The 15599-nt window shown below is 37.6% G+C and overlaps 1 protein-coding gene across 2 annotated transcripts in view; it reads right to left on the bottom strand.

The window, feature by feature from the left end:
* Positions 1–663: 663 nt before the first annotated feature.
* LOC137251033 (uncharacterized) overlaps positions 664–15599 on the bottom strand; it is a 45666-nt gene continuing 30730 nt past the window's right edge. Inside the window, exons 2-7 of one of the 2 annotated variants that reach the window (XM_067784895.1) lie at positions 10710–10975; positions 10500–10626; positions 7485–7628; positions 6307–7413; positions 2817–3038; positions 664–2691 (exon numbers count right to left, since the gene is read on the bottom strand). In XM_067784895.1, the coding sequence (XP_067640996.1) occupies positions 2585–2691; positions 2817–3038; positions 6307–7413; positions 7485–7628; positions 10500–10626; positions 10710–10946 (1944 nt within the window). In that variant the 5' untranslated portion in view covers positions 10947–10975 and the 3' untranslated portion in view covers positions 664–2584. The remainder of the gene's footprint in view (positions 2692–2816; positions 3039–6306; positions 7414–7484; positions 7629–10499; positions 10627–10709; positions 10976–15599) is intronic. The other variant, XM_067784896.1, reaches the window with a different exon arrangement.

Genomic DNA, 15599 nt, shown 5'->3' with positions numbered 1-15599 from the left:
CAAATTAAAGGTATTAATGAGAGTTTTAAAAGGGAGTGGTGTGAAGGCGTTTTCCAGATATCGACCAAAATGTAGACCAGGGTGACCCAGAACATCATCTGTTGGATACCGCTAATTTATTTATATATGTATGTAATACCTGCCAAGATTTTAAGGATTTTTTATTTATATTTCGCGTCAATAAAACAATCCAATTACCTTACCATGTTTCATCCCTTTTTTCGTATTTGGTATAGAATTATATCATTTTTTCATTTTTCGTAATTTTCGATATCGAAAAAGTGGGCGTGGTCATAGTCGGATTTCTTTCATTTTTCATACCAAGATAAAGTGAGTTCAAGTAAGCAAGTGAACTAAGTTCATTAAAGGTATGTCGATTTTTGTTCAAGTTATCGTGTTAACGGCCATGCGGAGGGACAGACGGAAGACTGTGTATAAAAACTGGCCGTGGCATCAACCGATTTCGCCCATTTTCACAGAAAACAGTTAGCGTCATAAAATCTATGCCACTATCAAATTTCAAAAGGATTGGTTAATTTTTGTTCGACTTATGGCGTTAAAAGTATCCTAGACAAATTAAATGAAAAAGGGCGGAGCCACGCCCATTTTTAAATTTTCTTTTATTTTTGTATTTTGTTGCACCATATCATTACTGGAGTTGAATCTTGACATAATTTACTTATATACTGTAAAGATATTACATTTTTTGTTAAAATTTTACTTTAAAAAAATTTTTTTTTTTTAAAGTGGGCGTGATCCTTCCCTGATTTTGCTAATTTTTATTAAGCGTACATATAGTAATAAGAGTAACGTTCCTGCCAAATTTCATCATGATATCTTCAACCACTGCCAAATAACAGCTTGCAAAAGTTTTAAATTACCTTCTTTTAAAAGTGGGCGGTGCCACGCCCATTGTCCAAAATTTTACTAATTTTCTATTTAGCGTCATAAGTTCAACTCATCTACCAAGTTTCGTCGTTTTATCGGTCTTTTGTAATGAATTATCGCCCTTTTTCGGTTTTTCGAAATTTTCGATATCGAAAAAGTGGGCGTGGTTATAGTCCGATATCGTTCATTTTAAATAGCGATCTAAGATGAGTGCTCAGGAACCTACATACCAAATTTCATCAAGATACCTCAAAATTTACACAAGTTATCGTGTTAACGGACGGACGGACGGACATGGCTCAATCAAATTTTTTTTCGATCCTGATTATTTTGATATATGGAAGTCTATATCTATCTCGATTCCTTTATATATGTACAACCAACCGTTATCCAATCAAACTTAATATACTCTGTGAGCTCTGCTCAACTGAGTATAAAAATCGTCACACCATCGACATCATAGCGTTGACAGCGCGAATTGTACTTTCTTGCGTGCTGATATGTCTTAATTAGAGCTCCTTGTATCTAAAGCTTATAAGGCTATGCCAGACCAAGTTTACAACACAATTACCTCCATCAGAAGGGCCATGAGAAGGGCCTATTCGTGCTATTATAATCCAAACAAGGTTTAGAAAGGATGCGCTCTATCATGCGATTGTTTTAACTCGATGCTCGGGAGGATAATTCTAGTATCAGATATAAATTCCAATGGTCATTATATTATAGAAAAGTGTAATCGAAGCCGTATACTAGCGATATTGACATTATAACTGATAAGAAATGCGCAGTAAGTTTTGTCTTCTCTACCCTGGATAAGGGAGTAAATCTGCGGGTCTAACGATGAACGAGGAGAAAGGTCTATCTTCATATCTATCCTGAAATAAGGCTTGAAATTATTAACCAAGCCCAAAGAAGAACGAATGGTCCTTGAAGTATTCTTCTAACGTGTGGCCTTAAAATTTCTAAGAAGTAAGTATGTATATTAAACTGGGTCGATTTATTAACAGTATACCGAAAAAATAATTTGCGCGCCTGCGAAATTTCATTTTTTTGACTTTTTTCCGACTTTGATTTTTAAGGTTTTTTTCATAACCTACTAAAAAAATTTTCATTTGATTGTAAAATTTTCATGTATACCCTGTCCGACCCAAAAATGTCCGCTAAAAACGTTGTCGATAACATAAAAATTGAAAATTTTTTTAGTACCTAGGTCATCAAAAAAACCTTAAAAATTAAAGTCGAAAAAAGTCAAAAAAATTAAATTTCGCAGGCTCGAAAATTATTTTTTTGGGTATGCGTAGTGGAACTTTTTTTCTTGAGCCCAAATCCTATCGAAAAATCGATGGCGCGATATCGGTTAACTTTCGTCCATACAAATCGACCCACCCTAATGTATATAGAAGCTTAAATACATATATTTGAATTATCTAGTTTAACTCGCACTGGGCATAAGGCGAACAATTATCACATTTTTGTTAGGCACAACTAAACTTTTCTTATCATATATATGTACATACATATGCCTATATATAATATTGGCCGGATGCCACAATTGGTGTGTGTCTTTGGTGTATAGCGCCATCTGTTGGCATTTATGCACATGCAATGTATACGTCCAGTAACGTAGTGACGTAGTGTACAGTCACGTAACACGAGATGTGCGCTGTTCATTTACTTTACGCTGGCGACTACGAGGTTAACGGCGCACCAGCGCCTCTAGCGACCAAGAAATAGCAGCAATAAATGACATCATGTTAAGGAAATGCAGGGTGATCGCATAATTGAAACGATCGCGTATGAGACCTGAGAATAAAAAGAAAAATTTGAAACACAAAGTTGCTTCATGTGATAAAATAATGATTATAGTTGCGCTTATAAATATGTATGTATGAATATACAAAATTCATGAAATCTCTTTCCAAACTCACCCACAAATGGTCCACAAGCAAATGTGAACAAACCGGAAATAAGCAATTGCAAACCGGAAGCAGCGGGTAAACGTTTCAATGGCACACAACTGGGTATAATAAGTGGCCAAAATATTGTTCGTACACCTTTGCACATACCGATCCATACGAAAGAGCAAAGTATAAGTGGATAGGAGCACGTACAGGCTACAACGGTGCGACCGAGTGCGATTCCAACAACGCCTGTGAAATAAAAAGAGATTTGGGCCTGGTTTTTCAGTGCGAACTTAAACTTGACTAAAGTGTAAAGGTTCAAATGTAGTCAAATTTAACTCAAGTTTAAGCTCGTTTTGAAAAACCGCGGCTAATAGAGTTAAAACCGCTAGAAAAATGAGTTTAATTTCACACAAGCAATAAAAATTTTATCATATCGAAACTATTTTATTCTATGTGGCAAATGAGCAGAAGACTGAACCAATCTTGATTTTCTCAGTGCTTTTCTTAATCACTAATTCAGTTTTAATCCGTTCAATAATAAATAATTGTACAATTAGGGGTGTTAAATGACTGCAAGAAAAAGGCTCCGCCGCCGGATAATGAAGCTATAAGTTTGGATGCTAACCAGAACGCACTGAAAGTGCTGAAAACTGAAGTAACACTTTTGGTACAAATGATATCATATCACCTAAGTAAGTTAAATCTATCCGATACTCAAATTTGTTGTTTCGAGCTCTCACTACTTTTCGCGCAAAACATGATACCTCATCTTATTGAAAGCGGAGTAGAAGCTCATAAAATGATTAAGTTCAGGAAAGGCTGTAAATAGACAGAACTGAACGGCGGAGAGTAAATTTTGGCAGGATTGTTTGAGATTGCGTGTCAGGAAACTACAGAGGAAAAGGAATAAAATAATTTAAAAAAAATTTTTAAGTTAAACGGTTTTTTTGAAAACAATACTTACATGAAATAATAATAACACGAAAAGCTAGAAAATAATTAGGTAGGTCCTAGGTACTAGGCATCACACTCCTTATCAATTTAGGACGTTGATCAGACAATTAAATAAAAGCGTTGGGGGCGTGAAATTTCTTAAAATGTGAGGCGTAGCATAACCTGATTAAGGTTCAGTTGGTTTTACTTATGACTATCAATAGAAATATGACGCGTCCAACGCTTTTATTTAATTGTCTGATCAACGCCCTAGATTGATAAGGAGTGTGATGACTAGTACCTAGGACCTACCTAATTATTTTCTAGCTTTTCGTATTATTATTATTTCCTGTAAGTATTGTTTTCAATAAAACCGTTTAACTTAAAAATTTTTTTTTAATTATTTTATTTTCAAGTTTTTAGTCTTTATTTAATTGCCTATTATTTCTCATTCTATTTAGTTCATTTAGTGACTCATTATTACAAGGACTCTTTCCTGACAATTTGTTACAACCTAAGTCCTCAATACATAATCCTTCCAAAGACTTTACTCGACTCTGCGCCACGTATGTTTGTCCCTCCTCCAACTCCAAAATATTTTGATGTCACTTCTACTGGACTGTATGCAATATGCAATGAGCCAAATCGGGCATCATAGGTCGCTTTCTATTCATGTATGTATTATGTGTTCCAAATATGGACCAAATCAAATCGGACCACAAATACGATTTTTGTGAATATCTCGATCCTTGCCCCACCTAGCGGCGATTTTTTGTGATAGGTCGCTTTTTATTCTTGCATGTATTATGTGTTCCAAATATGAGCCAAATCGGACCACAAATACGATTTTTGTCAATATCTCGATCCATGTGCCACCTAGCGGCGATATTTTTTTACATGTCGATTTCTATTCTTGCATGTATTATGTGATCCAAATATGAGCCAAATCGGACCACAAATGCGAATTTTGCGAATATCTCGATCCTTGCGCCACCTAGCGGCGATTTTTTTCTTATTATTGCATTGTCATCGGGTTCTGACCTATATTCCAAGTTTCAAGCTTGTAGCTTATCGGGAAGTTACTTAAATTTCAATTACAAGATTCGTTCACAACGACCGTGCATGCGGCCGTGCAGCCTGTCAACTCAAGCTAAATAAAACCGTTTAAAAAATTCATATATGTTGACGAATGGGTGATGATTATCACAGGAAAGCTCTTGGTATTGATTGTCTGTTGCCGTATAACCTGCATGCTGTAAAAAATACAGTCCTTCGACCGATACTAAGATATGACTTTGTAGAATGGTGAAACTCGTCAGACAAATAGATCAATCAATTGTATGCTGAAACACTATAGACAAATTTAGCATAACCTCGAAATATCAGCAGCATTGATCAGCACATCTCAGAAAGAGCAAACGTAATCTTTCTCAGACTGCTCTAAAATGAAAAATGGAACAAGAGCTGGGCTATCTCATAATATCTGCTTGTCAATCAGTCTTACTGGCTTCATAAAGGGCTAAATTGCTCTTATACAATATAGTCTCAGAGATCAATGTACAGACTTTGGTAGATAGCTAGCCTTAAAATCACTAGAATCTTGGTTGCTAAAATTGTAAAGTATGAAAGTTTTCAGCCTCCTTGGCGTCCGTAGGGCATTTCAATGTCTCCCATTTCTGGATCCGAGGGGGAGAGTGTTGAAGGGAAGAGTTTTCTGCTGAAATGGCGCAGAAAGTGCCAAACTGGATATAAACAAGGTGGACGGCTATACCGCAGGAATATGTGATTAGGGTCTGGAGTTTGCTGTAAACCAACTGAAAGGACTGTGAGGCCTAAAAGTGCTTATAGATCTGCAGTAAAGATGCGGGCCTCAACGCTGATCACTGTCATTTTGTACCCATGTTTCAGCGATGCTGGTTCATATCAACAAGTTTCTTTTGCAGAAGCTGTCAATATAACAAGGGTAACAAACTATAGAGAGGCACATCCCACATGACATCTTTTTAATTGTAATGTGAAACCAACGCCTCTTAAACCTATGTCTCTTTTTGTACGACCCTATTGAAACTGAAAGTTTCCTTGGACTTCTCTTAGGGAATATTTCACTTTATGGATTTGGCGAAGCACTTCTACAACAAGAAGAAAGGGAAAGATGAGTTTTTTTTTTATCACTTTCTCTGATAATGCACAGTAGTGCACGCAATACACTTCAAATTTCTGGGCGCGCAGTTTTTTGGCATTCTAGCGAAGGTAGATACTTCGCTTATGCATAAGTTCGTATGGGAAAGCAATTGGTGTATTGTAGACTAATTAGGAGAATGATGCTATTAGAACCAAAGTTCCACGGATCAACAACGCGCCCTACCCAGAGAGATAGGCTGTCTCAACTCAGGTTAGATTGTTATCTGTGAAGACTAAAGGCTCACATACATAATGGCGTAATATGACACAAAGCACCTGTTGATGATGTCTCTAGGAAAGGCTCCGAGAAAATATGGAGAGGGAAGGGAAAAATATGTAAGTATAGTAAAAGTAAACCAGCAAAAAATGTTAAATATCTGAACCACGTATCATTGCTTACCTATTAGGAAGAAGACACGATTATCCCATGGAATTTTCTCCGTCACAAATGGAACAATGAAGCGCACGATAATATCCAAACCAGCGAGCACCGACATAGCTGTCGTAATTTGTGAAGTCGTAAATCCAAAGTCATTTAATATGAATGGCGTCAGAATGGAAAAATTCAGTTCACCAAAATTGATGATCGTCAAGCCCATTACCAAATTGACAAATGTGAAATCACGCAACAAATCCAAATCGAAGAATGCCACAAATTTTTGCATAAACGTAAAACTCTCCACCGATACATCTAAATATCCTTCTTCCTCCAGTGTAGTTTCCAATTTTTTATCCACAAGGCAAGAACGAAGCTGTACCTTCTCGAGAAGCATACGCTCCTCTGCACAAGTACAATGCAATTGACCGGTCGCATGCAATCCACCAATGTGCGGTGCACGCAAATTGGCATTACTATTCGAATGTTTGAGTAACACTTCGTCACGTTCACGTTTGAAGTTGTTCGGTTTGTAAACCTCGGCCGTCTTCAGCTCTTCCTCAGATATGACACGACTCAAACGATTTGTAGTAGCTTCTATATCTTTAGAGCTGGAGACGGTGCGAAAGCGTGGCGTAGTACCAGCTTTGTGCATAGAGGCTAACGACAATTTCGAACCGAACCAACCATCATTGGCGCGTGATAGCATCGGTGTACCGGGCTCAATTATTTCATACCCAGGCATAGCTTCGTCATCGTCCTGATACAAATATTGACTGGAGAATATGCCATTACGTTTATGCTGCATTTGACAATATTCACATAGATATTCGGGTTCACCAGCGCCAATGCCAGAATCTAACGTGTCAACTACATCGAGATTTGGTACATGATATCGTACCGGCTGATATATGAACGCACAAACCATTGAGTGTAGTGAGACCGCAGCAAATATGAATACAGTACCTTGCACACCATAATAGGATACAAAGAAGGTAACTACGTGTGGTAAGAAGATCGGACCAAGGCCAGTGAGTGTCCATGAAAAGCCTGCTGCTTTGCGTCTTTTATTCTTAAAGTATGTGTTAAGTGCGAGCGAGGAGGCGGATACGCTGATACCTGCACCGAAGCCTGAGATACCGAAGAGTTAAATATTACGACTCAAATATATATGTGCTGATATTATTTATTTGAAGACTTACCAAAGAGTAGTGCATATGTGAACATATACCCGATGAAGGTCTCACAGAATGCTGTCAGCATTAGACCAATGAATATGAAGAATGAGCCGGCCAAAGCTACTTGCCGGAATGTGAACCATCGAAACATGGGGCCATTTAAGAGACCTGAAAGTGAATTTCGGAGAAGTGCCTTATTAGGATTGTTCCGAAAAGAAAGCGCACCTTTAACTTTTCTTATAATAAGACGAGTTTTAGTTCAGTCATATTAGGATTTAACCTCGGAATTTGAGATAAGAAACTGGAAACTTGTATACGCCTTTATATTGGCATTGTAAAGGTGGCATTAAAAGTCACAATAGTTCGGGTGTGGGGTGACATTAAAGGCTCAACGTAGCAAATTTACAGTAAAGACAATGAAACCCATATCATGCTGGCATTTCAATGTAGCCCCAATTAATGTGTTGCTCCCATTTTGAAGCGGCACAACATCCGCATATCTGCGATACAGGAGACTGCAAAATTTGCTTTCCTGACTTACTCTGGCTACAACGTCCAAAGTAAAGAGCGCCCAAGAAGAAGTGGAGACGCACTCGTAATTTATCGCTCATCACTCTGTGCAGTGTAATCTATTTGATCCTGCCATCGGCCACGGGGACATTGTGCTGTAGCATCCGTTAGGCGATGTGCAATCAGGCGATCCCTGTTTAGAAATCCTAAACATATACATTCCCTAATATCGCCTTAATAGCAGTTCCCCTTTGGGGAAAATCGCATTGATCGATTTCATTGCCCCCGGTCCGGTTCCGAGCTAACAGCTGACATCAGGGATGAGATGTTGGGGGATAAAATGGATGAAACGGCGATAAACGGGCACACCCCACCCGTGTTGTCGTAGTTCACGAGACATTTCCAGCCGATGTTAACACTAGCGTTCAACCACCTGTCCATACTACTCTCGCTGCAGTGATCTGCCAACTTATCACATCTGAGCGCTGCACTTTCATCCACTTCTTGTGACACAGGACTGGAATTTTAGGGACATAAACGTTTCTTGTGCCGTGTGGATAAGCAAAAGATACCGAAATAGGAAGATCATCTAAAGAACTGTAAACTCTCCGCCATTGTAGGTAATGACATGGTAAATCGTAAAGCCGATGTAGAAGGAAGAAACGGGCAAGTGATTTCTACCGGCGATACGTTATGCATTCCTCAGTTGACAAGTCCAGGCCAATGAGGGATTTAATTACCTGGCGTGTGTCTTCAGCCTGTCTCTCTCCACTTTCGCCATTCCCGAAAAATTTTAAATGGTGAGGGTAGTACCGTTAATGAAGCCTAGGAAACCAGCTAACAAAGGAGATGCACATCGTCCTTTATCTGTAATTGGTCAATCGTCAAACGGTTGAAGCCGTCCTAATCCCTTATATAACTGCAAACCTGCGTTCTGCAAACTACCACCGGCGTGGCTTCCGACTAGCACCCCAACGCGCTAAATGCTATCAACATACAAATAGATTGAACCAAAAGCCCCATCACAGAACAGGTCTCGTTTTGTTAGACTTATCAAATGACTTTGACCCAATCACACACAGCAAGACTAACTTCCATTCTGACAAGCATGCAGCCGCAATTGTACCGGAGGATCAGATCCTCAAAATCCCCTCTCTGACAGCACTTGAGAAAAAACAAATGAAATGCTTATGGCTACCTTTAAAGCAATTGGTCAGCCACTTGTGTTACACACTGGAAGAGGCTAAAGGCCTCTCAAAACGTCGCGCTTGCAACTGCCACGGGTTGTCGTGGGAATACTCGTCATAAAGGAGAGAAACGAAATGCTGAACAAACGGTTTCTGTTAAATACTCAGAAGCCTGAGTTTATTAACAGACATCTGATTGCAGAATCCCCGCCTCCCAGGGACATAAGGAGACATCTCCGCAATACCCCGTTCTCAGAGTCAAACACCCGAAACTTGGAGATGAAGAAAGCGAGATTTGGCAAAACTGCCGCTCTTAATAGCTGGAGACTTGTCCTCGCGAGCTCATGCCATGAACACAGAACGTGCTCAACCGTTTCTCCCCTCAAATCGCGCTTCCTACATCCATCTGCCGTTGCTGTCGAGGCCTAATTTATAAGCATGTGACGCCAGAAGGCAGGGTCCAGTTAGTACGCAAATCTTGATCCTTAAGTCGCTTCTCTAAAGCCGTAGGATTTGCAAATGATCTGAAAAATTTTGCAACTCCACGCTTTCCTGACTAATGTATCATATACAATACTGAAGAACTATATGGATACTGTAATACGTTAAACTCCTACTTATCCAGAATCAATCACGACGTACGCCTGTCGTAAGAGGTGACTAAAATACCAAATTGATTCAAGTTGTTGTGTAGCGCAACCCTTTCAAATGGGTTGCCAGCGCAATATATAGCTTCTCCAACCCAATTGTAAAGCTCACCTACTTGTCCTGTTTCTTTAACAGCCGAGGCTCTGGTGACCCCAAGCTCCTAATGGATCTAGGTGGTGGGAGGGCGGTATGGCCTAGAAGGTGTGGTCATACCAAATCGATCCCAAGATGGTCGAAAAGGATCATCAACTTTGATAACACTCCCCAAGGCCTTCGCGGAGTGTCTTATCGTTAGAATAACAACAACAACACCAGTAATCTTTTCATGGGCAATGTGGAACCCATGCCTATAACATCCTTGTTTCTTTGGTCCAACCACATTGGGCCTGCCGATTTCCGTGTACTTTATTGATGACAATTTGTGTGTGATCACACCTATTGGATGGGGCAAAGGACTGTTAAAAGAAGAAGAAGAAAACCCTTTCGGTGAATAATCTGACGATAAAACTGAAATATCTAACAGTTATTTACCCATAATGATCCGACGCATAAACCTCGAAAAATTTCTTTTGGGAAATTCTTTATAGTTACAAGGTTTATTAGTAGTGGAATGCTTGGTGCACTGAAAATTGTTTGCACTGTGCCCAATTATGTTCGGATCTCATTTGTTACACATTTTCAAATTATGATTTACCTGTACACGCTGAAACAGCTGGATTTGTATTAATAATTGTTGTAATTTGTGAACTACTTAGACCTAAAACTCCCAATCGCTCTCGAAATATGAAACCAAACTGTTGTAGGCAGGGATATATGGAAAGCTAAAGATTAAAAAGTTATTTTTATGAAGTATTTCTCAAGAGGCAATAATATTTCGTAGGGTATAACAATCTCATCTACTCACATTCGAGCAACCCGCAGCTATGCATACCAACCACGCCCAGCCGCCATCTGGTGCTTTGAAATTCTCACCTAAATCACTTTTGTTGCGTCGCTTTTTCTTTGGCTCAACCTGTGAAGTATTCTCTGTTAAGCTAGTTTTGGTTTTAAAGGTATCGTTTTTGATGATCGTCTTAACATCGGGTATTGTCGTTTCTCGGTATACACGATTACTTGTGTCATATTCCGTGGGTTTTTCCATTGTTCATCGGTATTAATTGGAAGCTGAACCTAAAGGTTTAAAACAAAAATATTAATTAAATTTGTTTCGAATATTGGTATTATCAGCAAGAGTTTCAAGTTCTTGAAGTTTTCCCTAATCTTCTGCTTCTTTGCCGGTTTTATAAAATAGCGTGAGAAGAGACGCGGCTGATGAACTGTTTTTTGAAAATTCTTATACACTAACATGGATATACGGAATACAGAAAGTTGTTTATAATTTTCGTATCCGGTTAGAAGAATGTTGTTTTCTGCTTAGATTAAGGTTGTAAATGTCAAAAAGAGATAATCTAGAGGAACCTATAATACCTACAAATATGTATGCTAGGCCGGTCCCCATAAACCAAATTATCGCTTTTCCAGTCACATCCCTTCAAAACCAAGGTAAAAAAAGATCTCAAATTTGGTCCCGATTGCAGACTGTTATGGATAAGATGAAATTAGAGATTTTTTTTAGAGAAATATTATATGTATGTATGCTGTGATTGGTCGGGGTTTGGTCATGACGATATTATGTATTTCGGGACTATGTTATGCAGCCGTATATAGCACACGATGCAATAAAAGCAGACAACAACAATTTTTTCGGCCTCATAGTCCTGCCTCGATTTTTTATTTGTAGGGTGGAAAATTTTTTGGTACTATTTTGCTACTTTTTCACTACCTTAGTCATGTAATTTGAGGAAAAAAGCCAAACTTCATATATGTCTCATTAGAAACGGGGACATGAACGAAGAGAGAAGAGAAAACAGAGGAAATCGGGGGAAAAAGAATAGGAAGTTGAATGGAAGTGGGAAAAGTAAAAAGAGCAAGAGGACGATGGAGAGTCAGAGTAAAAGTAAGAGTAAGGGTAATGGTTTGAGACAAAGTAGTAAAAAGCCAAACTCGATAAATATCGACATTGGAAACGGGGACATGGAATAAAAGGGAAGAGAAAACAGAGGAAATGGGAAGAAAAAGTAGAGGAAGTTGGAGAGAAGTCGGAAAAGTAAAGAGAGCAAGGGGAACATGGAGAGTAAGGGTAAAAGTAAGAATAAAGGTAATGGTTTGAGACAAAGTAGTAAAAAGAAGTTAATAAGAAGATTAAGAATAGCTATAAATTAAGAGTAATAGTGAGATAAGAGCAATAGCGGAAGATTTACGGAATAATGAAAGTGATGGGAAAGTTGAATGAGCTAAATAAGGCAAACTACAAAATTCAGAGGTGTGAGCAAATAAGAGAGGAAGAGGGTTCGTCAGAGGAGAGGCAAGTGGATAGAAAGAGAAAGACAGAAAAATGTCGGTTGGGTTTGATCATACGGCTGGGAGTATTTCATGTTTGTTTAAACGTTTCCAGGGTTTGTCAGAGCTGTTTAAAATAAAGTTCTGATAAAATTTAGTTTTTTTTTCTTACCATCAGGTAAATCTATAAGCTCTGATTTGTTGAAGCGTTGTAGCTATAAAACCTCTGTCGCCATATAATTTTACAAGGGCCACCTCTTTCTGCGCAATGAGCCTACTTCAACGGTGGTTTACATAGATAAATGTTGGGTTTTGGGACCGACCTTATACCGTTAATTCCGAGTTTTAGTGTTATAAGCCTCTCAGATACTCATATGCAGCCTCATGTATGTTTTATTATTCCTTAGTTCTGGATAATGTGATACTCTGAGGATCCAGCCATTCAGCTCCGTTGACTAAAACTTGTCTCTCTGGAAAAAGAAATAAACCCTCCTATAAAAGAAAATACAGACATCAGGCGTTATTTTCCTGCACGTTACTTCATATTTCAAAAAGGCATTAGTGAAGTATATTTTTATGATACTGAAAAAATCAATGCTGCAGATAAATGAAGAAGCAAAATTAAATTTATGAGGGAAAGTATTGGCAAATGCGACTCCATTTTGTAATATTGACTTCATCAGTGAGGTTTATTGCATCATGCTATAGAATATGGTTTAGCAGCCTTTTGTATGAATGGGGATCTAATATCATAACGGCCGAGCCGGCTTCTGATAAAACCATTACTATTTGTATTTTCGTGGTAAAAGAACTGGCTGTACATTATGTATGCTGCATTCAACAAAATTTTATTGAATTTGACAGTTCTCTCTTTACGAACGGTACTATAATGTCAATTTGAAAATAATTTTAACTCATTTGAAAACAAAATTTTTCAATTTTACAAGCTTTTTAGAAAAGTTAAAGAAAGTTTGCCTTTTCTCTGATTTTTAAAGTTTGTAGGGATATTTACTTGAGATAATGAGTAATGAGAGGATCGCCCTTCGGTAGTAGGAAAAATTCAATGATGCATACCACAATTCCAAGAAGAACATAAGCTAACTCAAACTTTAAGTTTTGTTATATTAATATCTTAGTGTAATTCAAATGTGGTAATATGTAAAAATCCACACCGAAACGAATAATTTTTATATGAAAATTCTTCCTACACACATGATATGCTAAGCATTATATTGATGGCAGTCAATTGTTTGATACAGAACTGCCCCTAAAAGAAATGCTTGTATAAACACATTTTTTGAAGCACTACGATATGTGGCAGCAGCACTCAGCCGTTTGATCACAAAAAAGGATCGGCATCAAAAGCAGCCCTTCATCCTCATCCATATAGAATCGGTAACCTCTTTTGTCAAGTTAAGCCCAGATATTGCACTTATTAGAGCCAAGTATTACCGTCTAATAGGAGACATAAATTACGATAAGCCTCTGATCTGAACAATCGGTTGTTTGGGGTATATACTATATATAATACCGATTTCTACATTTTTTTCAGACAACAATACATGTCACATACATAAGTATCTCGTGAAATTTGCAGTTTATATCTCATGAATTGAGGAATATATGATAAAAAATTTATTTTCTGAAAAATCGGTTGCGTGAGGGATATATGCTATAGTGGTTCAATCCAGATGTTTCCGACAAATTTCTAATCGGACACCTTAATATATACCTGCTCACCAAATTTAATCAAGATATCTCAAAAATTGAGGGACTAGTTTGCATTCAAACCCACAGGTGGATATGGCGTAATTAAACCAGATTATCAACCTGTTCAATTCGGTATACTAATTGGTCTATCTCTTCTCCTTTAAGAAACTGCAATTTGGAGATTCATGACAAACTTAATATACCATTTGATTTTAATGAAAGGTATATTTCATACTGAGCATGAGTTGAATAACAATGGATTAATTCTGTTTATTTACAACTTTTGACATAAAAGTCCCTTATAGGAGATCACGGCTCAATTATATGGTTGGCTCATCTCGTCAGCTGATTTTATTTATTTCATTGCATGGTCGATGGGATTGTCAACAGGAGATGGCAAACTCAAAATGAACCCAACACATTGGCTATATTTTCTTACAGCATACAAAAACTTCTAAAATTATATTTCCATTCCATACAATTCGCACTAATACCAGCACGCAGATTTTGACAATCTGAACTAACGTATTTTGTTTTTGTACAGATGAGCCAACCATATAATATATATACATACATATATTATTACATATTATGTAATTGAACCATGTAGAAGATTCACATACCACTGTCCATGATGAAACGAATATTCAGGTGTTCTCATCCCGTTGAAGTTTTCCCTTATTCTGACAAATTCGGCATGCATATTTTAGAGGGTTGTCTATCATACAGAACTGCCTTTGAGTTCTACTACGATCGGAGTAGCTTTTACTATACGTTTAAGAATATAATAAACTATATAAGCCGCTACTAGGATTGTTTGGCCAAAAAGATTAACGTAATTTTGTGTTCCCCAAAATAATATAGAAAAAAATTTGCAAAAAAATTTAATACATTTGTAATATATGTAAATACTGGAAAGTAGAGCTACCGAAAAAGTGAGGTTATGTTGTTGACATCACCCCTTTATTATTACATCATGCAACTGTCAATCACACTTTGTTGAATACACTTTGTGTACAATCGCCAATCATATATGCGAAAAGTCAGAGTAAACTGTCGAAGATTACAATTTTGAATTGCCTTTTGCATAAAATCAAATCTCTTAGTTTTTGTCAAACATTCATTGACCCCTAAATATTTTAAATAACATTTGTTTTTCCTTCGCTTGAGCTGATATGCCCATTTGAGCAATGAACTGTTATCACATTCTGTTTGATTTGTTGTGTAGCTAATTTAATGTTTTTTATACCTTTCATGAAGTTAATATACTACTTTGGTCCGATGTTTGTAACGTTGAGAAATATAGAAGAATAGACTCACCATTAAGTATACCGAATTGATCAGGGCGACGAACTGAGTTGATATAGCCATGTCCGTCTGTCTGTTTGAACGCAAACTAGTCCCTCAAATTTTGAGATATCTCTACGAAATTTGGCACAAGGATGTATTTTTGTATTATATTAGACATTTGTCGGATCCGGTAGGATCGGACCACTATAACATATATCTCCCATACAACCGATCGTTCAGATAAGACGATTTTCGTCATTCCTGCCGCAATTTAGAAAGTATAAACGTGAAGCTCGGTGATATATATTTTAATATATCATAGAAAATATCCTGAAAAAATCACTTTGATCGGAGCTATATATAGTTATATCCCATACAACCGATCGTCAGATAGAAAGATTTTTGGCATTTCTCC

The sequence above is a fragment of the Eurosta solidaginis genome, chromosome 4, assembly GCF_040869045.1.
Source record: "Eurosta solidaginis isolate ZX-2024a chromosome 4, ASM4086904v1, whole genome shotgun sequence".
Classification (NCBI taxonomy): domain Eukaryota; kingdom Metazoa; phylum Arthropoda; class Insecta; order Diptera; family Tephritidae; genus Eurosta; species Eurosta solidaginis.
The sequence above is the reverse complement of the archived record's forward strand: the minus strand, read 5'-3'. Positions and strand labels throughout refer to the sequence as shown.